General features: G+C 45.0%; 1 protein-coding gene across 5 annotated transcripts in view; it reads left to right on the top strand.

Annotated features, from left to right (window-relative positions):
- The window catches only part of JAKMIP3 (Janus kinase and microtubule interacting protein 3), a 377,626-nt gene that overhangs the window by 290,060 nt on the left and 67,790 nt on the right, over positions 1-19,776 (top strand). For 3 of the 5 annotated variants that reach the window (XM_063962183.1, XM_063962185.1, XM_063962181.1), the window contains 9 exons: positions 7,720-7,782; positions 9,175-9,273; positions 10,856-10,954; positions 11,236-11,295; positions 14,890-14,955; positions 15,059-15,127; positions 15,223-15,300; positions 18,321-18,524; positions 19,589-19,654. In XM_063962183.1, the coding sequence (XP_063818253.1) occupies positions 7,720-7,782; positions 9,175-9,273; positions 10,856-10,954; positions 11,236-11,295; positions 14,890-14,955; positions 15,059-15,127; positions 15,223-15,300; positions 18,321-18,524; positions 19,589-19,654 (804 nt within the window). The remainder of the gene's footprint in view (positions 1-7,719; positions 7,783-9,174; positions 9,274-10,855; positions 10,955-11,235; positions 11,296-14,889; positions 14,956-15,058; positions 15,128-15,222; positions 15,301-18,320; positions 18,525-19,588; positions 19,655-19,776) is intronic. The other 2 variants (XM_063962186.1, XM_063962184.1) reach the window with 1 other exon arrangement.

Genomic DNA, 19,776 nt, shown 5'->3' with positions numbered 1-19,776 from the left:
AGTCTTGGAAAATCCATTTAAACTATCAAGTAGAAACATTGATAAGCATTTACTTTCTGTATAGTACACGCCACTAATTCTGTAATACAAAATGATCAAAACACAATAACAAAATGATCTAATATTGGCGTTTAACCATTGATGGCCAACCCTAAATCTACCCTACCTGCACTGCAACATGGTTTTTGGCCAAAAGGTATAAAGGGTTCTATTCATGAAGCAGTGTGAAGAAGTGAACCAGTGGAGAAGTTGCCCATGGCAACCAATCAGCTGCTACGTTTAATTTTATAGAATGCACTTTATAAATGTTACCTCAACACTGATTGGTTGCCATGGGCAACTTCTCCTCTGGCTCCCTTCTCCACACTTTTCACTGCTTCATGATTAGATCCCAATGTTACTTGCTATTTAGCTTTGCTCACAACTCAGAAGCAGCTTCCTACTCTGTTAAATGACTGTGACAAATTAATTTAAGTACGTACTCAGGTTTGTTTTGTTAGAACTGAATATGAAACTTTTGATAATTTCTTTGTCTTCTTATTTCCATTTACCTTGTTCTTCAAGAGTATACTGGTCTTTTATGTATGATGTACAACATCACTCAGAATGTCATAGCTTCAGATGATTAAACCAGACAGGGAACACACAAAGACGTGCTTGAATGTGTGTATTGATATAGCTATGGAGCTACAGCTATTACAGTGATGCGTGGCTCTGATCAAAGCTTTCAAAAGAGGAATCAGCTGTTCTAAGAACTCTGGGCTATAATGCAGACTCCATACGTGTGCAATAACATATGTAATATGCAAAGTACATGAAGGCTGGGGGGTTGTATCTTGTGAAGAAGAGTCCAAGGTAGATGCAGTCGTCTGTTTTCTACCTTTGTAACAAGTGTTCATTTTAGGAATACAACTAAATGACCTTGAAAAGAGAGATAAAGTGGATGGAGATAAAGTACCGGCCAATCAGCTCCTAACTGTCATGTTACAGACTGTGGGGTCTATTTATCACCATCCTCATCTGATGATGCGGAAGACAGGTGATAAACTAGACCAAACTTGCATTGCGATAATTGAGTACATTACATGGATGTATCAATTATCGCATGCAGGGACAGAGCTTGATTTTTTTTTTTTTAACATACAAACAGCTACAATCACAGAATTTGGGGATACTTTTGATCCTACGGTATTATTAACCTCAATAACATTCATTTCCACTCATTTCCAGTCTATTCTGAACACCTTACAATATTGTTTTTAGGCCAAAAGGTTGCACCAAGGTCACTGGATGACTAAGCTAAGTGACACAAGTGGGCGGTACAAACACCTGGCCCATCTAGGAGTGGCACTGCAGTGTCAGACAGGATGGCACTTATAAAAAGTAGGCCCCAAAGAGCACATAATGCAAAGAAGAAAAAGAGGTACAATGAGGTAGCTGAATGACTAAGCTAAGCGACACAAATGGGCGGCACAAACACCTGGCCCATCTAGGAGTGGCACTGCAGTGTCAGACATGATGGCACTTTTAAAAACTAGGCCCCAAAGAGCACATAATGCAAAGAAGAAAAAGAGGTGCAACGAAGTTGCTGGATGACTAAGCTAAGCGACCCAAGTGGGTGGCACAAACACCTGGCCCATCTAGGGGTGGCACTGCAGTGTCAGACAGGATGGCACTTTTAAAAACTAGGCCCCAAAGAGCACATAATGCAAAGAAGAAAAAGAAGTGCAACGAAGTTGCTGGATGACTAAGCTAAGCGACCCAAGTGGGTGGCACAAACACCTGGCCCATCTAGGAGTGGCAGTGCACTGTCAGACAGGATGGCACTTTTAAAAACTAGGCCCCAAAGAGCACATAATGCAAAGAAAAAAGAGGTGCAATGAGGTAGCTGGATGACTATGCTAAGCGACACAAATGGGTGGCACAAACACCTGGCCCATCTAGGAGTGGCACTGCAGTGTCAGACAGGATGGCACTTTTAAAAACTAGGCCCCAAAGAGCACATAATGCAAAGAAAAAAAAAGAGGTGCCATGAGGTAGCTGGATGACTAAGCTAAGCAACGCAAGTGGGCAGCACAAACACCTGGCCCATTTAGGAGTGGCACTGCAGTGTCAGACAGGATGGCAGTTATAAATACTAGGCCCCAAAGAGCACATGATGCAAAGAAAAAAAAGAGGTGCAATGAGGTAGCTGGATGACTAAGCTAAGCGACCCAAGTGGGTAGCACAAACACCTGGCCCATCTAGGAGTGGCACTGCAGTGTCAGACAGGATGGCACTTTTAAAAACTAGGCCCCAAAGAGCACATAATGCAAAGAAGAAAAAGAGGTGCAACGAGGTTGCTGGATGACTAAGCTAAGTGACCCAAATGGGTGGCACAAACACCTGGCCCATCTAGGAGTAGCAGTGCACTGTCAGACAGGATGGCACTTTTAAAAACTAGGCCCCAAAGAGCACATAATGCAAAGAAAAAAAGAGGTGCAATGAGGTAGCTGGATGACTATGCTAAGCGACACAAATGGGTGGCACAAACACCTGGCCCATCTAGGAGTGGCACTGCAGTGTCAGACAGGATGGCACTTTTAAAAACTAGGCCCCAAAGAGCACATAATGCAAAGAAAAAAAAGAGGTGCCATGAGGTAGCTGGATGACTAAGCTAAGCAACACAAGTGGGCGGCACAAACACCTAGCCCATTTAGGAGTGGCACTGCAGTGTCAGACAGGATGGCAGTTATAAATACTAGGCCCCAAAGAGCACATGATGCAAAGAAAAAAAAGAGGTGCAATGAGGTAGCTGGATGACTAAGCTAAGCGACCCAAGTGGGTGGCACAAACACCTGGCCCATCTAGGAGTGGCACTGCAGTGTCAGACAGGATGGCACTTTTAAAAACTAGGCCCCAAAGAGCACATAATGCAAAGAAGAAAAAGAGGTGCAACGAGGTTGCTGGATGACTAAGCTAAGTGACCCAAATGGGTGGCACAAACACCTGGCCCATCTAGGAGTGGCACTGCAGTGTCAGACAGGATGGCAGTTTTAAAAATTAGGTCCCAAGGAGCACATATCGCAAAGAATAAAAAGAGGTGCAACAAGGTCGCTGGCTGACTAAGCTAAGCGAACAAGTGGGCGGCACAAACACCTGGCTCATCTAGGAGTGGCACTGCAGTGGCAGACAGGATAGCAGTTTTAAAAACTAGGGGGGTAATTCAGACCTGATCGTAGCATCAAATTTGTTAGCAGTTGGGCAAAACCATGTGCACTGCAGGGGGGGGGGGGGGGGGGGGGGGGGCAGATATAACATGTGCAGAGAGAGTTAGTTATGGGTGGGGTATGTTCACACTGAAATCTAAATTGCAGTGTAAAAATAAAGCAGACAGTATTTACTCTGCACAGAAACAAAATAGCCCACCCAAATCTAACTATCTCTGCACATGTTATATCTGCCACAACTGCAGTGCACATGGTTTTGCCCAACTGCTAACAAATTTGCTGCTACGATCAGGGGGTTTATTTACTAATATTCGTGTTTTTGCCGTTTTGAAGGGTGTTTGATCTCGAATGGTATCGGGTGCATTTTACTGCAACTTTTTGAATCCTGATACGGTCATTCACTAAGCTGCCGAGTTTTGCACATTCGTTTTTCCGATGTCGATGTGATTCGTAATATCAGGCAGTGTTTTACGGGAGTGATGAGTAAAACACTGCCTGACAAAACACAAGGAATCCCGGCCGGATCTGTGAGATCCGTGCAGGGCTTCATTGTGTACCTTAAAAAGTTGATTAAAGTCTTTAAAAATCTGAAAAAAATTGCGTGGGTTCCCCCCCTCCTAAGCACAACCAGCCTCGGGCTCTTTGAGCCGGTCCTGGTTGAAAAAATATGGGGGGGAAAATGACAGGGGTTCCCCCATATTTAATCAACCAGCATCGGGCTCTGCGCCTGGTTCCAAAAATACGGGGGACAAAAGCGTAGGGGTCCCCCGTATTTCTGAAACCAGCACCGGGCTCCACTAGCTGGGGAGATAATGCCACAGCCGGGGGACACTTTGATATCGGTCCCTGCGGCCGTGCCATTAAAACCCCAACTAGTCACCCCTGGCCGGGGTACCCTGGAGGAGTGGGGACCCCTTCAATCAAGGGGTCCGCCCCTCCAGCCACCCAAGGGCCAGGGGTGAAGCCCGAGGCTGTCCCCCCCATCCAAGGGCGGCGGATGGGGGGCTGATAGCCAAGTGTGAAATTGTGAATATTGTTTTTAGTAGCAGTACTACAAGTCCCAGCAAGCCTCCCCCGCAAGCTGGTACTTGGAGAACCACAAGTACCAGCATGCGGTGGAAAACCGGGCCCGTTGGTACCTGTAGTACTACTACTAAAAAAATACCCCAATAAAAACAGGACACACACACCGTGACAGTACAACTTTATTACATACATGCACACCAACATACACACATACTTACCTATGTTCCCACGAGGCTCGGTCCTCTTCTCCATGTAGAATCCTAGGGGTACCTGTGGAAAAAAATATACTCACATAATCCAGTGAAGAATCCGGCCTTTGAATAATCCACGTATTTGGCAAAAAAAAAAAAAGCAAACCCGACCACGCACTGAAAGGGGTCCCATGTTTACACATGGGACCCCTTTCCCCGACTGCCAGGACCCCCCCTGACTCCTGTCAAAGAGGGTCCCTTCAGCCAATCAGGGAGCGCCACGTCGTGTCACCCTCCTGATTGGCTGTGTGCTCCTGTAGTGTCTGTCAGGCAGCACACGGCAGTGATACAATGTAGCGCCTATGCGCTCCATTGTAGCCAATGGTGGGAACTTTTCGGTCAGCGGTTGACCGAAAGTAACCTCACCGCTGACATGGGTTTCAGTGCGTGGTCGGGTTTGCTTTTTTTTTTTTTTTTGCCAAGTACGTGGATTATTCAAACGCCGGATTCTTCACTGGATTATGTGAGTATATTTTTTTCCACAGGTACCCCTAGGATTCTACATGGAGAAGAGGACCGAGCCTCGTGGGAACATAGGTAAGTATGTGTGTATGTTGGTGTGCATGTATGTAATAAAGTTGTACTGTCACAGTGTGTGTGTCCTGTTTTTATTGGGGTATTTTTTAGTAGTAGTACTACAGGTACCAGCGGGCCCGGTTTTCCACCGCATGCTGGTACTTGTGGTTCTCCAAGTACCAGCTTGCGGGGGAGGCTTGCTGGGACTTGTAGTACTGCTACTAAAAACAATATTCACAATTTCACACTTGCCTATCAGCCCCCCATCTGCCGCCCTTGGATGGGGGGGACAGCCTCGGGCTTCACCCCTGGCCCTTGGGTGGCTGGAGGGGGGGGACCCCTTGATTGAAGGGGTCCCCACTCCTCCAGGGTACCCCGGCCAGGGGTGACTAGTTGGGGTTTTAATGGCACGGCCGCAGGGACCGATATCAAAGTGTCCCCCGGCTGTGGCATTATCTCCCCAGCTAGTGGAGCCCGGTGCTGGTTTCAGAAATACGGGGGACCCCTACGCTTTTTGTCCCCCGTATTTTTGGAACCAGGCACAGAGCCCGGTGCTGGTTGATTAAATATGGGGGAACCCCTGTCATTTCCCCCCCCATATTTTTACAACCAGGACCGGCTCAAAGAGCCCGAGGCTGGTTATGCTTAGGAGGGGGGACCCCACGCAATTTTTTTTTCAGATTTTACACTAAACAGACCCTTTCCCATAGATAACCATGCACAGATCTCACTGATCCGTGCATGGTTATCCAAACTCGACTGGAAAAAGCAGGTCCATTTTTTTGCTGCTTTTTTTAACGAATCGAAAAAAAAACAGACCCGCACTTGAGCACTCAGAAAACTAACACCCAAATACGAATGAATAGTGAATTCCCGTTTTCTATGAAATAACAGCCGCGTTTGACCGATGGTCTATTCATTCGTATTTCGGAACGTTGTCATTCAAACCATTACGAATAGACCAGACACTGCCGAGATTGGTGCTTAGTGAATTCCCGGATTGGGACTTAGAAAAAAACCCACAAATCGACCAAACTCGGATTTTTAGTAAATACTGGCCCAGGTCTGAATTACACCCTTGGCCCCAAAGAGTACATAATGCAAAGAAGAAAAAGACGTGCAATGAGGTAGCTGGATGACTAAGCTAAATGACCCAAGTGGGCGGCACAAACACCTGGCCCATCTAGGAGTGGCACTGCAGTGTCAGACAGGATGGCAGTTTTAAAAACTAGGCCCCAAAGAGCACATAATGCAAAGAAGAAAAAGAGGTGCAAGATGGAATTGTCCTTGGGCCCTCCCACCCACCCGTACGTTGTATAAGCAGTACATGCAAACTTTAACAAACCAACCATTTCAGCGACAGGGTCTGCCACCTGTGATTGGTTTGTTTGGGCCCCCACCAAAAAAGAAGCAATTAATCTATCCTTGCACAAACTGGCTCTACAGTGTCATCCTCAGATTCCCCCCCCCCCCTCCCTTCTTCAGTGTTTACATCGTCACGAAGAAATAATATTCAAACATTTAGGTGTCAGTGGACTGCTTACGCTATTACCCAAAGTTTCTGAACTTGACAATGACTTATGATGAATGCACTGCAGGGGACGTATAAGGGAGGATGTTCCAAGGTGGTTAACGTCTTAACCCCAGACAAAAAAGGATATACTGGCGTCGGCTGAATCTCAAAATAAAGAACGAAGCATACATTTATTAAAATTAATCTAAAAATATGACATGTGTGTTGTCAGGAGGGTAATCAATAATAAAAATTGAGAGTCTCTCAAATTAACCGAGGACCACTTATGTTTCCAATGAGGCAATATGCACTTATATTCTGGCTAGGACTCAGTCCTCCAAGGTATCCTCATATAATTTCAGATATAGATATTACCATGGTCTCAGAAAGAAGTCCCCTTGGTTCTCAATTGCAGATCGAGGTCCAATAGCAGCAGGGGAATGTGCAGAGACTCCAGATGGATAATGTTGGTAGGGATCCTGGGGGATTTAAAGTCCAAAAATTGCCAGATGAAGCTGGCGGTGACCAAGATCAGCGAAACGCGTTGAGACTTTTTTTCTTCTTGACCACGGGCACTGCAACTGTTATCCTGAATCATCTGCCAATTTTTGGACTTTAAATAAGATTTATATTAAGTATATACTGTATTAGCTTTATGTTACGTGTATACTGTATTAGCTTTATGTTTAGTTGTATACTGTATCAGATTTATAGTAAGTATATACTGTATTAGCTTTATGTTACATGTATACTGTATTAGCTTTATGTATGGTTGTATACTGTATCAGATTTATGTTAGGTATATACTGTATTAGGTTTATGTTACATGTATACTGTATTAGCTTTATGTTTGGTTGTATACTGTATTAGCTGTATGTTTGGATGTATTATTTGCTGTATGCTTGGTTTTATTGAGTAAAGACAGGAAAATATGATCATTGACACCGAGCTACAAAACTCCTATACAGTCCAACTGCTTCCTGCAAACAGGCAGCACGTGAAAGCTAGCTCAAGAAAACATACGGATAAAGCACCTTTTAGAAACTTGCTGATGCTACATAATACAGTAGCCCCATCTAGAGCATTTTGACTGTACTGATCTATCAAAAGACAAGCTAGCAGAGAATTGTGTGTCTGAGCAATGTGTTGTATTTGGCCATAAATTGCCTCAGAAAGAATCATCAGCACGTCTTCTCTTTTCCAGGACATGAAATGGATAGAAGAGAAGCAGGCGCTTTACAGACGGAACCAAGAGCTAGTGGATAAAGTAAGACTGATAATCAGAGATGGTTTATGTTCAAATTAATTGTGATGATTTTTACGTTTATGTAAAGTATTGTTATTCATATCTGTAATAATTATTCCAAAGTTTAAAAACATTTTTTTTAATTGCTTTGTCATAACCCCACTGCCCCACCCTGCTGGGAAAATGGATGCAGATCGCTGCATACGCAGCCCGATCTACGTCCATCGCCTTACATGCTGGGGGCCGTCCAGCACAGGTCAAGGCCACCAAGCGTGTTTGACGTGCCTCCTCCTGATTACATTGCGGACGCATCGAATTAAGGTTGAACCCTGGCTGCACTATCAGGTGGGCCACCGTCATTTTTTTAATCAGAGTTGCTGCGTGTGACTTTACGCTGCTGCCCCGAAAATTTTCCTGGAACGTCCCCGTTCGGAAAGCCACGCCCCCCAACACCGCGTCACCGCCTCTCAAACACCCGCTGCTGTCAATCATTTTGCGGCCGCATCCTTCCTGGATGCGGCCACAAGAAGGGTCGCACATGTGCACTAGCCACAGTGCGTGTGCGCAGACCAGATGGATGCGCCCACTGCGTACGGAGGCGCAGCTGCGTCTATTTCTGAATTAGCCCCTATGTAAAGTGCTCCTAATGCAACCCTATTTTTCCATATAGCCTGGGTCTATAGTGGTTGCCGGTCCATCAATTACAGATATACCGCCCCTGCTCTTCTGAACAGATGCAGGGACCAGCACCAGGGGCGTTTCAACAGAGGAGGGGACCGGTGTGCACCTCCGGGCGGGCCCCTCCGCTACACCATTGTGTCACCGCAATCCTCAGCCAGTGTCTTTATAGTTGGACAGTGGGGGTCATTCCGACCTGATCACACGCTGCCATTTTTTGCAGCGCAGCAATCAGGTCACTACTGTGCATGCATATGCACCGCAATGCGCAGGCGCGTCATACGGGTACAAAGCGGATCGTTGCTGGGCGATGGATTTGATGAAGAATCCATTCGCACGGGTGATCACAAGGTGATTGACAGGAAGAAGGCATTTCTGGGTGGCAACTGACCGTTTTCAGGAGGTGGTTGGAAAAACGCAGGCGTGTCCAAGCGTCAGGTCTGACGTCAATTCCGGCCCCGGACAGGCTGAAATGATCACAGCGGCTAAGTAAGTTCAGAGCTACTCAGAAACTGCACAAATTGTTTTTGTACTGCTCGGCTGCACAGGCGTTCGCACACTTGCAAAGCTAAAATACACTCCCCGGTGGGCGGCGACTATGCGTTCGCACGGCTGCAAAAAACAGCTAGCAAGCGATCAACTCGGAATGACCCCCAGTGTACTGTACATTCTGTGTATTTTACACCAGTTGCAAAACAACACATTACGCACTTTACCCTTTACTGTCCACTGCAGGTTAAACAGATGGAGACTGATGAAGCCAAGCTCAAGCATGATGTCCAAGATGCAAAAGACCAGAATGAACTTCTAGAGTTCAGGATCCTAGAGCTGGAAGTAAGGACTCCGGGAACTTGTCCGTATGAATTTACAGTTACATTTGGTACAATAAGAATTGTTGTGTTAGCAAAGAGGACTTCAGTGCATAAAACAGTACCGAGTAACACAGAGCCGGATTAAGGCTACGGGGGGCCTGGGGCACTTCAGGCAGTGGGGGCCCTATTAAAGGGGCAGGCAGGTGAAATATATAAATATATATATTCCACCCTCTCCCCTACCCAGTACAGAGATGCAGACAGCCAGCGCTCAGCCCTCCTCCTCCCCTCACTCACCTCACAGTGGCTGTAGCAGCCCCTGTCCAGCTCAAGACTAGCAGAGGCTCCTGGCTTGCAGTAACCCTATCGCTGGCAGTCCGTGCTGCGCGCCGCAACGGGAGCCCCTGTCCCCACAGCTGTGTGACAGAAACCAGCTCTGATTGGTCGCTGCTGCTTCTTTTTTCGTTATAGACCAGCACCGGCGCCAGCGGCAGCCTGTCAGTTTCAGTGTAGTGCAGCCACTCACTGAGGAGCCAGGAGCACAGTACCGCAGATCAGATCGGTAGAGAGATCCGATCCGTGGCGGGTAGCAGCCAGGGACGTGCAGTGAGCTAAATGGCTCAGGAGGCACTGGCTAGTGCCAGAGCCAGATTTACTCGCAATATATGAGCCAAAGGGTACATCTGGGCAGTATACACAGGTGCAGTAGTATAAACTCCTGTAAATTTGGTGAGTTTTGATCAGAGATGTGCGGAAAAGATAAGCAGGTGAGGCACTGCCTCACCTGCCATAGACTTTTTACTCCGGAGTTTTGGCTATAAAAATTATTAGAATAATGCAAAGAAGATATTTCAAACATATTCTTTGTATTTTTCATATGCTTTATACAGTAAAAACTCTGGCACAAACGTTAGTATGACAGGAAAGGCTCTGCCTCACCCCACCACACGTCACTGGTAGCAGCGGGCCCTTTCAGCAGGGGGGCCCGGGGTACTTACCCCCAGGACACCCACCCTTAATCCAGTTCTGGAGTAACACAATGGACTATTTATCACCATTTCCTTCCGACAGGCCTGGCAGGCCCTGGTACAAGAAGGGGGCATGGCCAAATGGAGGAGGCGTGGCCAGAACCACTCCATTAATAAAAAAAAAATTTCTATGATACGTGTGGCCATACACGCCGCACAGGAGGGCACCAGTGTCAAGGGCAGGGGGGCGGGATGCGATCGCTCGCTCGCTCCCCCGAGAGAGCGGCTACTGCAGCGTCAGTCAGTTCTCTCTCTCCTGACCGGCATCTTATTGGCTCTTGGATGTCACATGTTTTGGATAGCCAATAAGAAAAAGCCGCATAAATCCGAACTCGAGTTAATTTTGGCGTTAAGAACCAAGTGAGTCCGAACCAGCACATCTCTAGATTCATCTTTTCCAGGCATGCTCAATAATAATACTGTCCATTTGTTTCCATAGGCCCATCATTGGTTGTCGTAATGGCCAACTGGCCAATATCAGCCGCAATATCCCAGCTTTATTCTTTATTGGGACGGCATCAGTTCCGCATAAAGTAAATTGTTTGTTGTTTAAAGTAAATATCTTTCTTCTGCTAGGAGAGAGAAAGGCGGTCACCTGCCATGAATTTTCATCACATCCCCTTTCCAGAAGGGAAGAGCCCCCTGCAGGTTTACTGTGAAGCTGAAGGAGTGACAGTAAGTGCATCAGCTTTTCTGGAGTGATACAGGGGTCTATTCATGAAGCAGTGAAAAGTGTGGAGAAGTGAGCCAGTGGAGAAGTTGCCCATGGCAACCAATCAGCATTGAAGTAACATTTATAATTTGCATACTGTACAATTGTACGGAGCAGCTGATTGGTTGCCATGAGCAACTTCTCCACAGGCTCACTTCCCCGCTCTTTTCACTGCTTCATGAATAGACCCCACAGTATTTATGTACAAGTCCTTTTACTGATGATTGTGTCCTGATTTCTATAGGACATCATTGTCTGCGAGCTGATGAGGAAATTGGACATTCTAGGGGATAACGCCGTAAGTGTATGTTCATTTTCTAAATTGCGCATCTTTTTGCTGTGTCATTTGTCTTCCTGCTGTTGCATTCACGTAAAGATAGAGTAAGCCCCAACAGGGTAAATGCCCAGCTTGAGCACAATCTAATTACTGGCAGGAGTGTGGCAATCGGGTGTCGTACGGTATGCCGGCGCTTGGGCTCCCGGCGACCAGCATACCGGCGCCGGGAGCCCGACCGCCGGCATACCGACAGCGTGGCGAGCGCAAAGGAGCCCCATGCGGGCACGGTGGCGCGCTACGCGCGCCACACTATTTTTTTCTCCCTCCAGGGGGGTCGTGGACCCCCACGAGGGAGAATAGTTGTCGGTATGCCGGGTGTCGGGATTCCGGCGCCGGTATACTGTGCGCCGGGATCCCGACATTCGGCATACAGAAGACCACCCTGGCAATCTACCCAAGCCTGAATTGGCTTTCTTGAAAACATGAAAGTGGTAACTTGTAAATGAAAGCGGGCACCTGATTACCGTAGCTTATAGCGAGAATTGTTAGGTGACTCTTCACAAACTGTAATTAGATAGGAGACTGCAAATTATAATCTACACTCAGCACTGTGAACTGCTGCCAGCTCATGTTGTACAGTACAGCATTCAATAATCCTTATAAAACAAAGGGGGACATGTATCACACTTTGGAGAGAGATAAAGTACCAACCAATCAGCTCCCAACTGCCATGTTACAGGCTGTGTTTCAAAACTTAGGAGCTGATTGGCTGGTACTTTGGGGTCTATTTACTAAGCTTTGGAGAGACATAAAGTGGACGGAGATAAAGTACCAACCAGTCAGCTTCCAACTGCCATGTTACAGGCTGTGGGGCAGATTTATTAAGCCTGGAGAAGTGATAATGCAGTGATAAGTGAAAGGTGATAACGCACCAGCCAATCATTACGGGTTTTACAAATGACAGTTAGGAGCTGATTGGCTGCTGCGCTATCACCTTCCACTTATCACTGCTTTATCACTTCTCCAGGCTTAATACATCTGCCCCCGTGTTTGAAAAATGACAGTTAGTCACTGATTGGTTGGTACTTTGGGGGTCTATTTACTAAGCCTTGGAGAGAGATAAAGTGGATGGAGATCAAGTACCAGCCAACCAGCTCCTAGCTGTCATTTTTCAAACCCAGCCTGTGACATGGCGGTTAGGAGCTGATTGTCTGGTACTTTATCTCTGTCCACTTTATCTCCACCCAAGGCTTAGTATATAACCAACTTTATCTCTCTCCAAGGTTTGAAGCATCTCCCCCCAAAAAATATTATAGTGTTAAGAAAAAAAACATTTTGAGTCTGCCCTTCTGTGTAATAAATGGGATGAAAATTGTGAAATATTCCGTCTCCAAATGAAGAGAAGAGCAGATCCGCAGTACACCAGAGTATATACCTTTACTTTATATAAACTGGATAAGTGCCTTTCAGTTTTATCTTCAGTCTTTTTCTCCTACTCCTCCTCTTCCTCCCATCAAACGAATAAATGTATCAAGCATGTAATACAATAGTAGAAAACAAGAAAACAATACTGTATCTTGTAAACCCACCAGTATTTTATAAAAAAAAATGCCTGGAAACATTAACATTTGTTTAATGACTAGCAAGGGTGATATGAATTTATAACTATTAACTATTCATTCTGTTATTCATTCGGTATTAAGGGCCTTACTCAGGATGGATTGCTAAATTTGTGAATCGCAATCCGGACGATTATTGAATGACTGCGCATGCACAGCGTTTTTCGCATTGCGCCCACGTGAGCAAAAACAGCAACAGAAATTGCATAGAGATCGTAATCGCAATGCAGCCCCAGTTTGACTGACAGGAAGCCGACGTTTCTGGGCGGAAACCTGACGTTTTCTGGGTGTGGCTGAAAAAACGCAGGCATGCCCAGGCGTTTTTAAGGAGGGCCTCTGACATCAGCGATGACCACTTCCAGCCTCTTGTGTCGCAAGAATTGTGGCCGACTTTGCCTAGCACAGATAGGAAAAATCTTCGATGTTCCGGTAATTGTGTATGGTTTTGCGATCAGCCTCGTATTGCGATGTATTCGCAATTTCTGTAATGGCCGTTTTTTTCTTTATTTCGGGGGGCGGCAACTTTTTGATCGCAGCAAATGCATTTTACCAGAAACTGCAATCCTTGCTGAATGAGGACCTAAATCCAGTTAGTGGGAAGACATCCCCAATATCACATCATACTTCAAAATTATTTCTGATAACCAGCCTAAGTTCATGGACAGTTTTTCAACCCAACCCCATACAGAACATAGCTGCCCATTGCCCACCGAAATTATTATATTTCATAGTATAACCATTGCTATTATACTTCAATTATAGTGCACTGACCCATCATGCAATGCTGTACATTGAACAGATATCGATATAAAAGAAAATATAATGGGATCTATTCATGAAGCAGTAAAAAGTGTGGAGAAGTGAGCCAGTGGAGAAGTTGCCCATGGTGACCAATCAGCATTGACATAACATTTATGATTTGCATACTATAAAATTATACAGAGCAGCTGATTGGTTACCATGGGCAACCTCTTCACTGGCTCACTTCTCTACTCTTTTTACTGCTTCATGAATAAACCCCAATGTACCATACCTTGGTATAGGATGGAAGGTTGCGATGGATCAGGTCAAGTGAGATTACCAACATAGCGGTGTGGCGGACAATTGATAGATAAGGTAGTGGAATAATAGTAGTAACAGTAGAAAATGAAGACTACAATAAAGTACATGGGGGACCAGATACCAATTTTGAACTCAGCCAGCTAGGAAGTCTCATGACTCATGAGATTTATCACAGGTAAGCCCAGGTGAGAAGCGCACATATCATTCCTAAAAACACTCCCTGAGGATCTGATGTGACCAGTATATAGTTTGGCAGGATTATAGCTATAACACAATTGTAACCAAAACACATTATATTACAGCACATGGTACAGGTAACGTGACAGTACGCTTTGCTTGATCGTAATGCTTTTACCTCAGTTTTGTTTTCTTAAAAGACAACTCTGCCCAAAAGTGCAAAATTGTTTTAAGTGGGGTTCAGTGAATTAATATAAAAATAAACAATAGAAAAATATCAGTCTGCATTTCCCTGTCCTACCGATTGGCCCTTTTCAAAAATGATTAAGGAGTCTATTCATGAAACAGTGAAAAGAGTGGAGAAGATGCCCATGGCAACCAATCAGTGTTGAGGTAACATTTATAAAGTACATTCTGTAAAATTATATTTAGCGGCTGACTGGTTGCCATGGGCAACTTCTCCACTGGCTCACCTCTCCACTCTGTTCACTGCTTCATAAATCTCAAATCTTTGTATCATCAATACACCCTACTTCAAATTGTGTTGCGTGAGCAGTGACGGCTGTGTGGGCATATAAAAGCCATGAAAGAAACCGCAACGGATCTGGCAAATGGACGTTTCCGCCTTAATTTAAAAATTATTTCACAATATTAACTCTTTAAACTCCCCCTGAATTTTTTTTTGAGTTTTAGCTTGAGTTGTTCTTTAAGAAAATATTATTCTCTGCATTACACTAACTGCTGTCATGTACTTTGCGTGCAGAACCTGGCTAATGATGAGCAGGTGGTAGTCATCCAGGCTAGGACGGTCCTGAATTTGGCAGAGAAGGTAAGTGAGGCTGTAGAAGAGCTGTTTTGTCTCTAGCATTTATAGTGGATGTTCTGTCAGTGTTTTAGCATATGGTTTATGGGATTTGAACCTTATTTTTTAGTGGCTCCAGCAGATAGAGGTGACTGAGTCTGCCCTGCAGCAGAAGATGGTGGACATTGAGAATGAGAAAGTAAGAGCCGCAGCAGAGTACAGCAGTGGAGGGATATTATGAGGCTGCCGGAAGTATTTCTATCATGTTGCTCATGATTACCCTTTCCCGCATAGGAACTGTTCACAAGGCAGAAGGGATACTTGGATGAAGAGCTTGACTTCCGGAAAAAATCATTGAATCAGGCCCACAAGGTAATTCCTAATTTAAGGCTACAACTACATATGTAAATGTTTGTGGTGTGCAATGGCGTATCTATCATGGATGAAGGGCGTGCTGCAGGTACGGACTCATAGGACCGGGGGGGAGGGCCGCACCCCACATCCCACATCCTGCACTCAGGGCTGTCCAGTTCTCCACTGTGGCTGCCATACGCCCCTGTCAAGTGGCACAATCATTCTGATATGGGCCTATTTCAAGGTTGATTGCAAAACAAAATTTTCCTCTAATGGGCAAAACAATGTTCCACTGCAGGCGGGGAGGATGTAACATGTGCAGAGAGAGTTAGATTTGGGTGGGCTGAAATCTAAATTGCAGTATAAAAATAAAGCAGCCAGTATTTACCCTGCACAGAAACAATATAACCCACCCAAATCTAACTCTCTCTGCACATGTTACATCTGCCCCACCTGCAATGCAACATGGTTTTGCCCATTAGAGGAAAATGTTGTTTTGCAATCAACCTTGAATTAGGCCCTATATATTTTGTGGAGCTAGACTGTGGTATATTTAGGAGTCATTATCTTACACACTATGTAAACCTCCCCCCCCAAAAAAAAAAAAAATAATAATAATAATAATAATATTAAACATAAAATACAAATTATAATAATCATCATCATCATCATCATAATAATAATAATAATAATAATAATAATAAATAAATAAGTAAATTTGGGACATGCAGCTGGAAGACTGTTATTATTAGATATCACTGATTGAGAATCTCTGTTCTCCCTGAACACAAGATGCACCTGAAATGCAAGATATAGGGGGAGATGTACTAAGCAGTGATAAAAGTGGAGAAGTGAGCCAGTGGATAAGGTATCCATGGCAACCAATCAGCTGCTCTATAAACTTTTATGGTATGTAAATTATAAATGTTATGTCAATGCTGATTGGTTGCCATGGACCACTTCTCCACTGGCTCACTTCTCCACTTTTATCACTGCTTAGTACATCTCCCCCATAGTATGTTATCTAATTCCACCATTGCAGTAAGCACAGAAAGCTACCCATAGCTGCAACACAACAGATTTAATTATGTATATGAGCCCTGGTTAATTTTGACTGTATTACATAATTAAGTAAAGATATTGGTGGTCATTCCGAGTTGATCACTAGCTGCATTCGTTCGCTGTGCAGCGATGAGGCAAAAAAAGTCTGTTCTGCGCATGCGTATGCGGCGCAATGCGCATGCGCAACGTACTATTACAACTAACGATGTAGTTTCATACAGGGTCTAGCGAAGCTTTTCAGTCGCACTGCTGGCCGCAGAGTGATTGACAGGAAGAGGGCGTTTCTGGGTGTCAACTGGCCGTTTTCAGGGAGTGTTGGAAAAAACGCAGGCGTGCCAGGAAAAACGCAGGCGTGCCAGGAAAAACGCAGGCGTGGCTGGGCAAACGCAGGGCGTGTGTGATGTCAAAACAGGAACTGAACAGTCTGAAGTGATCGCAATCGCTGAGTAGGTTTTGAGCTACTCTAAAACTGCACAAAATAACTTTGTAGCCGCTCTGCGATCCTTTCGTTCGCACTTCTGCTAAGCCAAAATACACTCCCAGTGGGAGGCAGCATAGCGTTTGCACGGCTGCTAAAAACTGCTAGCGATCAAACAGCTCGGAATGACCACCATTATTTGATATAACAATCTAGCAAAAGCTGTATTACTGAGCTGAATAATAGAAATTAAATAACTATAACGTTTATACATATTGTATATCCATGATGTGTCTTTCAGTGCAAGCAGAAATCAGCATTGTTGAGCTGGTGGGGGGGGGTTAATGATGTTCGGTGGCACGATTTCGGTAGTGATGTCGATGGTCACAGACCGCAACATCACTTCCAGCAGCAGGAGGAAAACCGTTCTGCACAGACGGAGGAAGCAGCAGGCAGTGCCAGTCGTATGGGATATAACCTGGTCATGTAACGCACTCCCGCCTGTGGTCGTATCCCATACATGTATGCCAGTCAAGTGGTTAAGGACCAGTTATAATTTAGCATGTCTATAAGTTATAAGTCTCAACAGTAGCGATCTAGGAAACCAGGCACGCTTGTCAAAGTGAAGGACTTGCTCAGCTGAGTTTTTATGTCATAGTCTCTGCACTCCCGAGTCACAACATCATTGAGGCTTGTGACGGAACCCAGAGCTAGGTGATCGGAGTAAAAGGCAAGGCCGGGGTTATTTGCGGAGAGCCTTCCTTGACTTCGGGGCAGCCGCAAGCCCCCCAGAGATAAAAATGTATTGGTTGCTGAGCTGGGTGGTGCCCCATTTAACCCCCAACTTGCACCATTGGAGACTGTCATCCTGGCCCGCTGTTGGTTGCGGCCAGTGCTGGATTACCAAATAGGCAGAGTAGACTCTGGCTTATGGGCCCCGCACCTTTTAGGGACCCTGCGACAACGTATCAAATTAATATTGATTTGATATTGAGGGAAAATTGCAATCAAACTTTCTTAAATTGTTTCCAAAAGATAGAAAAAATTCATCAACTCAAACTTTACATTAAAGACTGTATAGAGAAAATACTGTATTAATGTAATGTACCCATTAACAACTTACAGTACAGAAACCATAGACATCAGATTTACATGACAGTTTCCGGATCGTAGACTGTTGGTTGGTAAAATTAACGTATTAAGAGATAGTTTGCGATGGGGCCCCTGAGATTTCGACTGCCTAGGGGCCACCCTCCACAGGGTTAAATCTGGCACTGGTTACGGCCCCCTGCATTTAGATACTGCTGCTCAATGATAAGGCAGCAGAAACAGGAATAAACAGGAATTGCAAATTATCCTAGAAACTGGTGGAGCTAAAATTAAGCAATGTGTCGAGATGTAAAATACAGAAGTGAGCACTACTTATGTAACTGAATTAAGGCTACATTTTACTTCAAAAGTATATAATGCAGCTATAATTATTATTGCCAAAGCAAATAATAGTGTATTTGTAATTCTAATAAATACTCACTGAGGACCATGTTTTATTTTTGACAAGCATATCTTGGAGCTGGAGGCCATGCTATACGACGCCTTACAGCAGGAGACGGGAGCCAAGATGTGTCACATACTTTCTGAAGAAGAGCAGGAGAAGCTGAAGTGCGCAGTGGAGCAGTGGAAGCGACAGGTGATGAGTGAACTCCGGGAAAGAGACGCCCAGATCCTGCGTGAGCGAATGGAGATCATTCAGCATGCGCAGCAGGTACAAGAACATGTAGCGACAAATTAGTCCAATATATATATATAGTATATATACTGTATACTGTATATATACAGTATATATAATGCTCAGCTTTGCTGGCTGAGACACCATGATGTTTAAAAGCTCTTAAGCAAAAATGACATACACTTCCTTTGTTGGCATGGGACAGGTGAAGATTTGTTGACCGCAGCAGTAAAACTCATTGAGATCTAAATACCATTTGAAGGAGCTGATGATTGCTCGCACATGATTGTCACATGTCTCCTTATATTTCTCTATGCTGTGCTGCTGCAGTTGGTCACGCAAGTAATGAGCACATAGATGCTCCCCTACAATAAACAATGGAACATTGATTCAAAGCGGTACATACTGTATATATCTCCAAATGGCTATATGTTGTATTTAAAAATACCACAAACTTAAAAAAAAAATTGATGTCAGAATTAGCGTATATTCTAATAAAACAAATAAAGTGTAATTGTTGCACAGTATACTTGTAAGCCCGTGAGGAGAGAATTAAATGGTATATGTTCATGATACCGGCTGTCAGGATCCCGGTAGTCAAAATACCAACGCCGGAATCCCAACACCCATCAGAACACTAACGCCAGAATCCGAAACAGATTAGGATCCCAACGCCGGAGTCCCAACAGCCAGAATCCTGAAAGGTAAGTTTATCCGGGAGGGCTGGGGTCCAGCTGTGGTGGTGGGGTGATAGGTTTAGGCGCCACCCCGGGGTGTCAGGGATAGGCTGCGGGAAGGGGTTAGGGTTGGGCTGCAGGGTTAGGTTTAGGCACTGAGGGGGGGGTTAGTGTTAGGCCCGGTGGGGGGAGGTTATGGATAAGCTGTGGTAAGGGAGGGTTAGGGTTGGGGGTAATTTGAATACTTACCTCACCCCTGTCCGGATCCTGACCATCGGGATGCCAGCGTTGGTATTGTGACCGTCAGCATCCCGTCCGCCGGACTCGCATACCGATCCCAATGAAATATGCCCCGACCACAGAGCTTGGCCTCACCCAAACAGCGATTGCCATGTCACAGTATTGATGCACTTTGTCTTTCAGAGAATAAAGGAGCTGGAAGAAAGACTAGAATTTCAGAGGAGACAAATAAAAGAATTAGAAGAGAAGGTAATGCGGCATCTCTGAGGCATGGAGTGCTTTGTGGCATGTTGTTGACTTTGATCTGTATTGTCCTGTAAGTTGTCGTTGCTGTTATTGTGTTTAGAGACTCTGCGCTTGTTTTTGTGGCT

Source organism: Pseudophryne corroboree, chromosome 3 (genome assembly GCF_028390025.1).
Source record: "Pseudophryne corroboree isolate aPseCor3 chromosome 3, aPseCor3.hap2, whole genome shotgun sequence".
NCBI lineage: Eukaryota > Metazoa > Chordata > Amphibia > Anura > Myobatrachidae > Pseudophryne > Pseudophryne corroboree.
The sequence above is the reverse complement of the archived record's forward strand: the minus strand, read 5'-3'. Positions and strand labels throughout refer to the sequence as shown.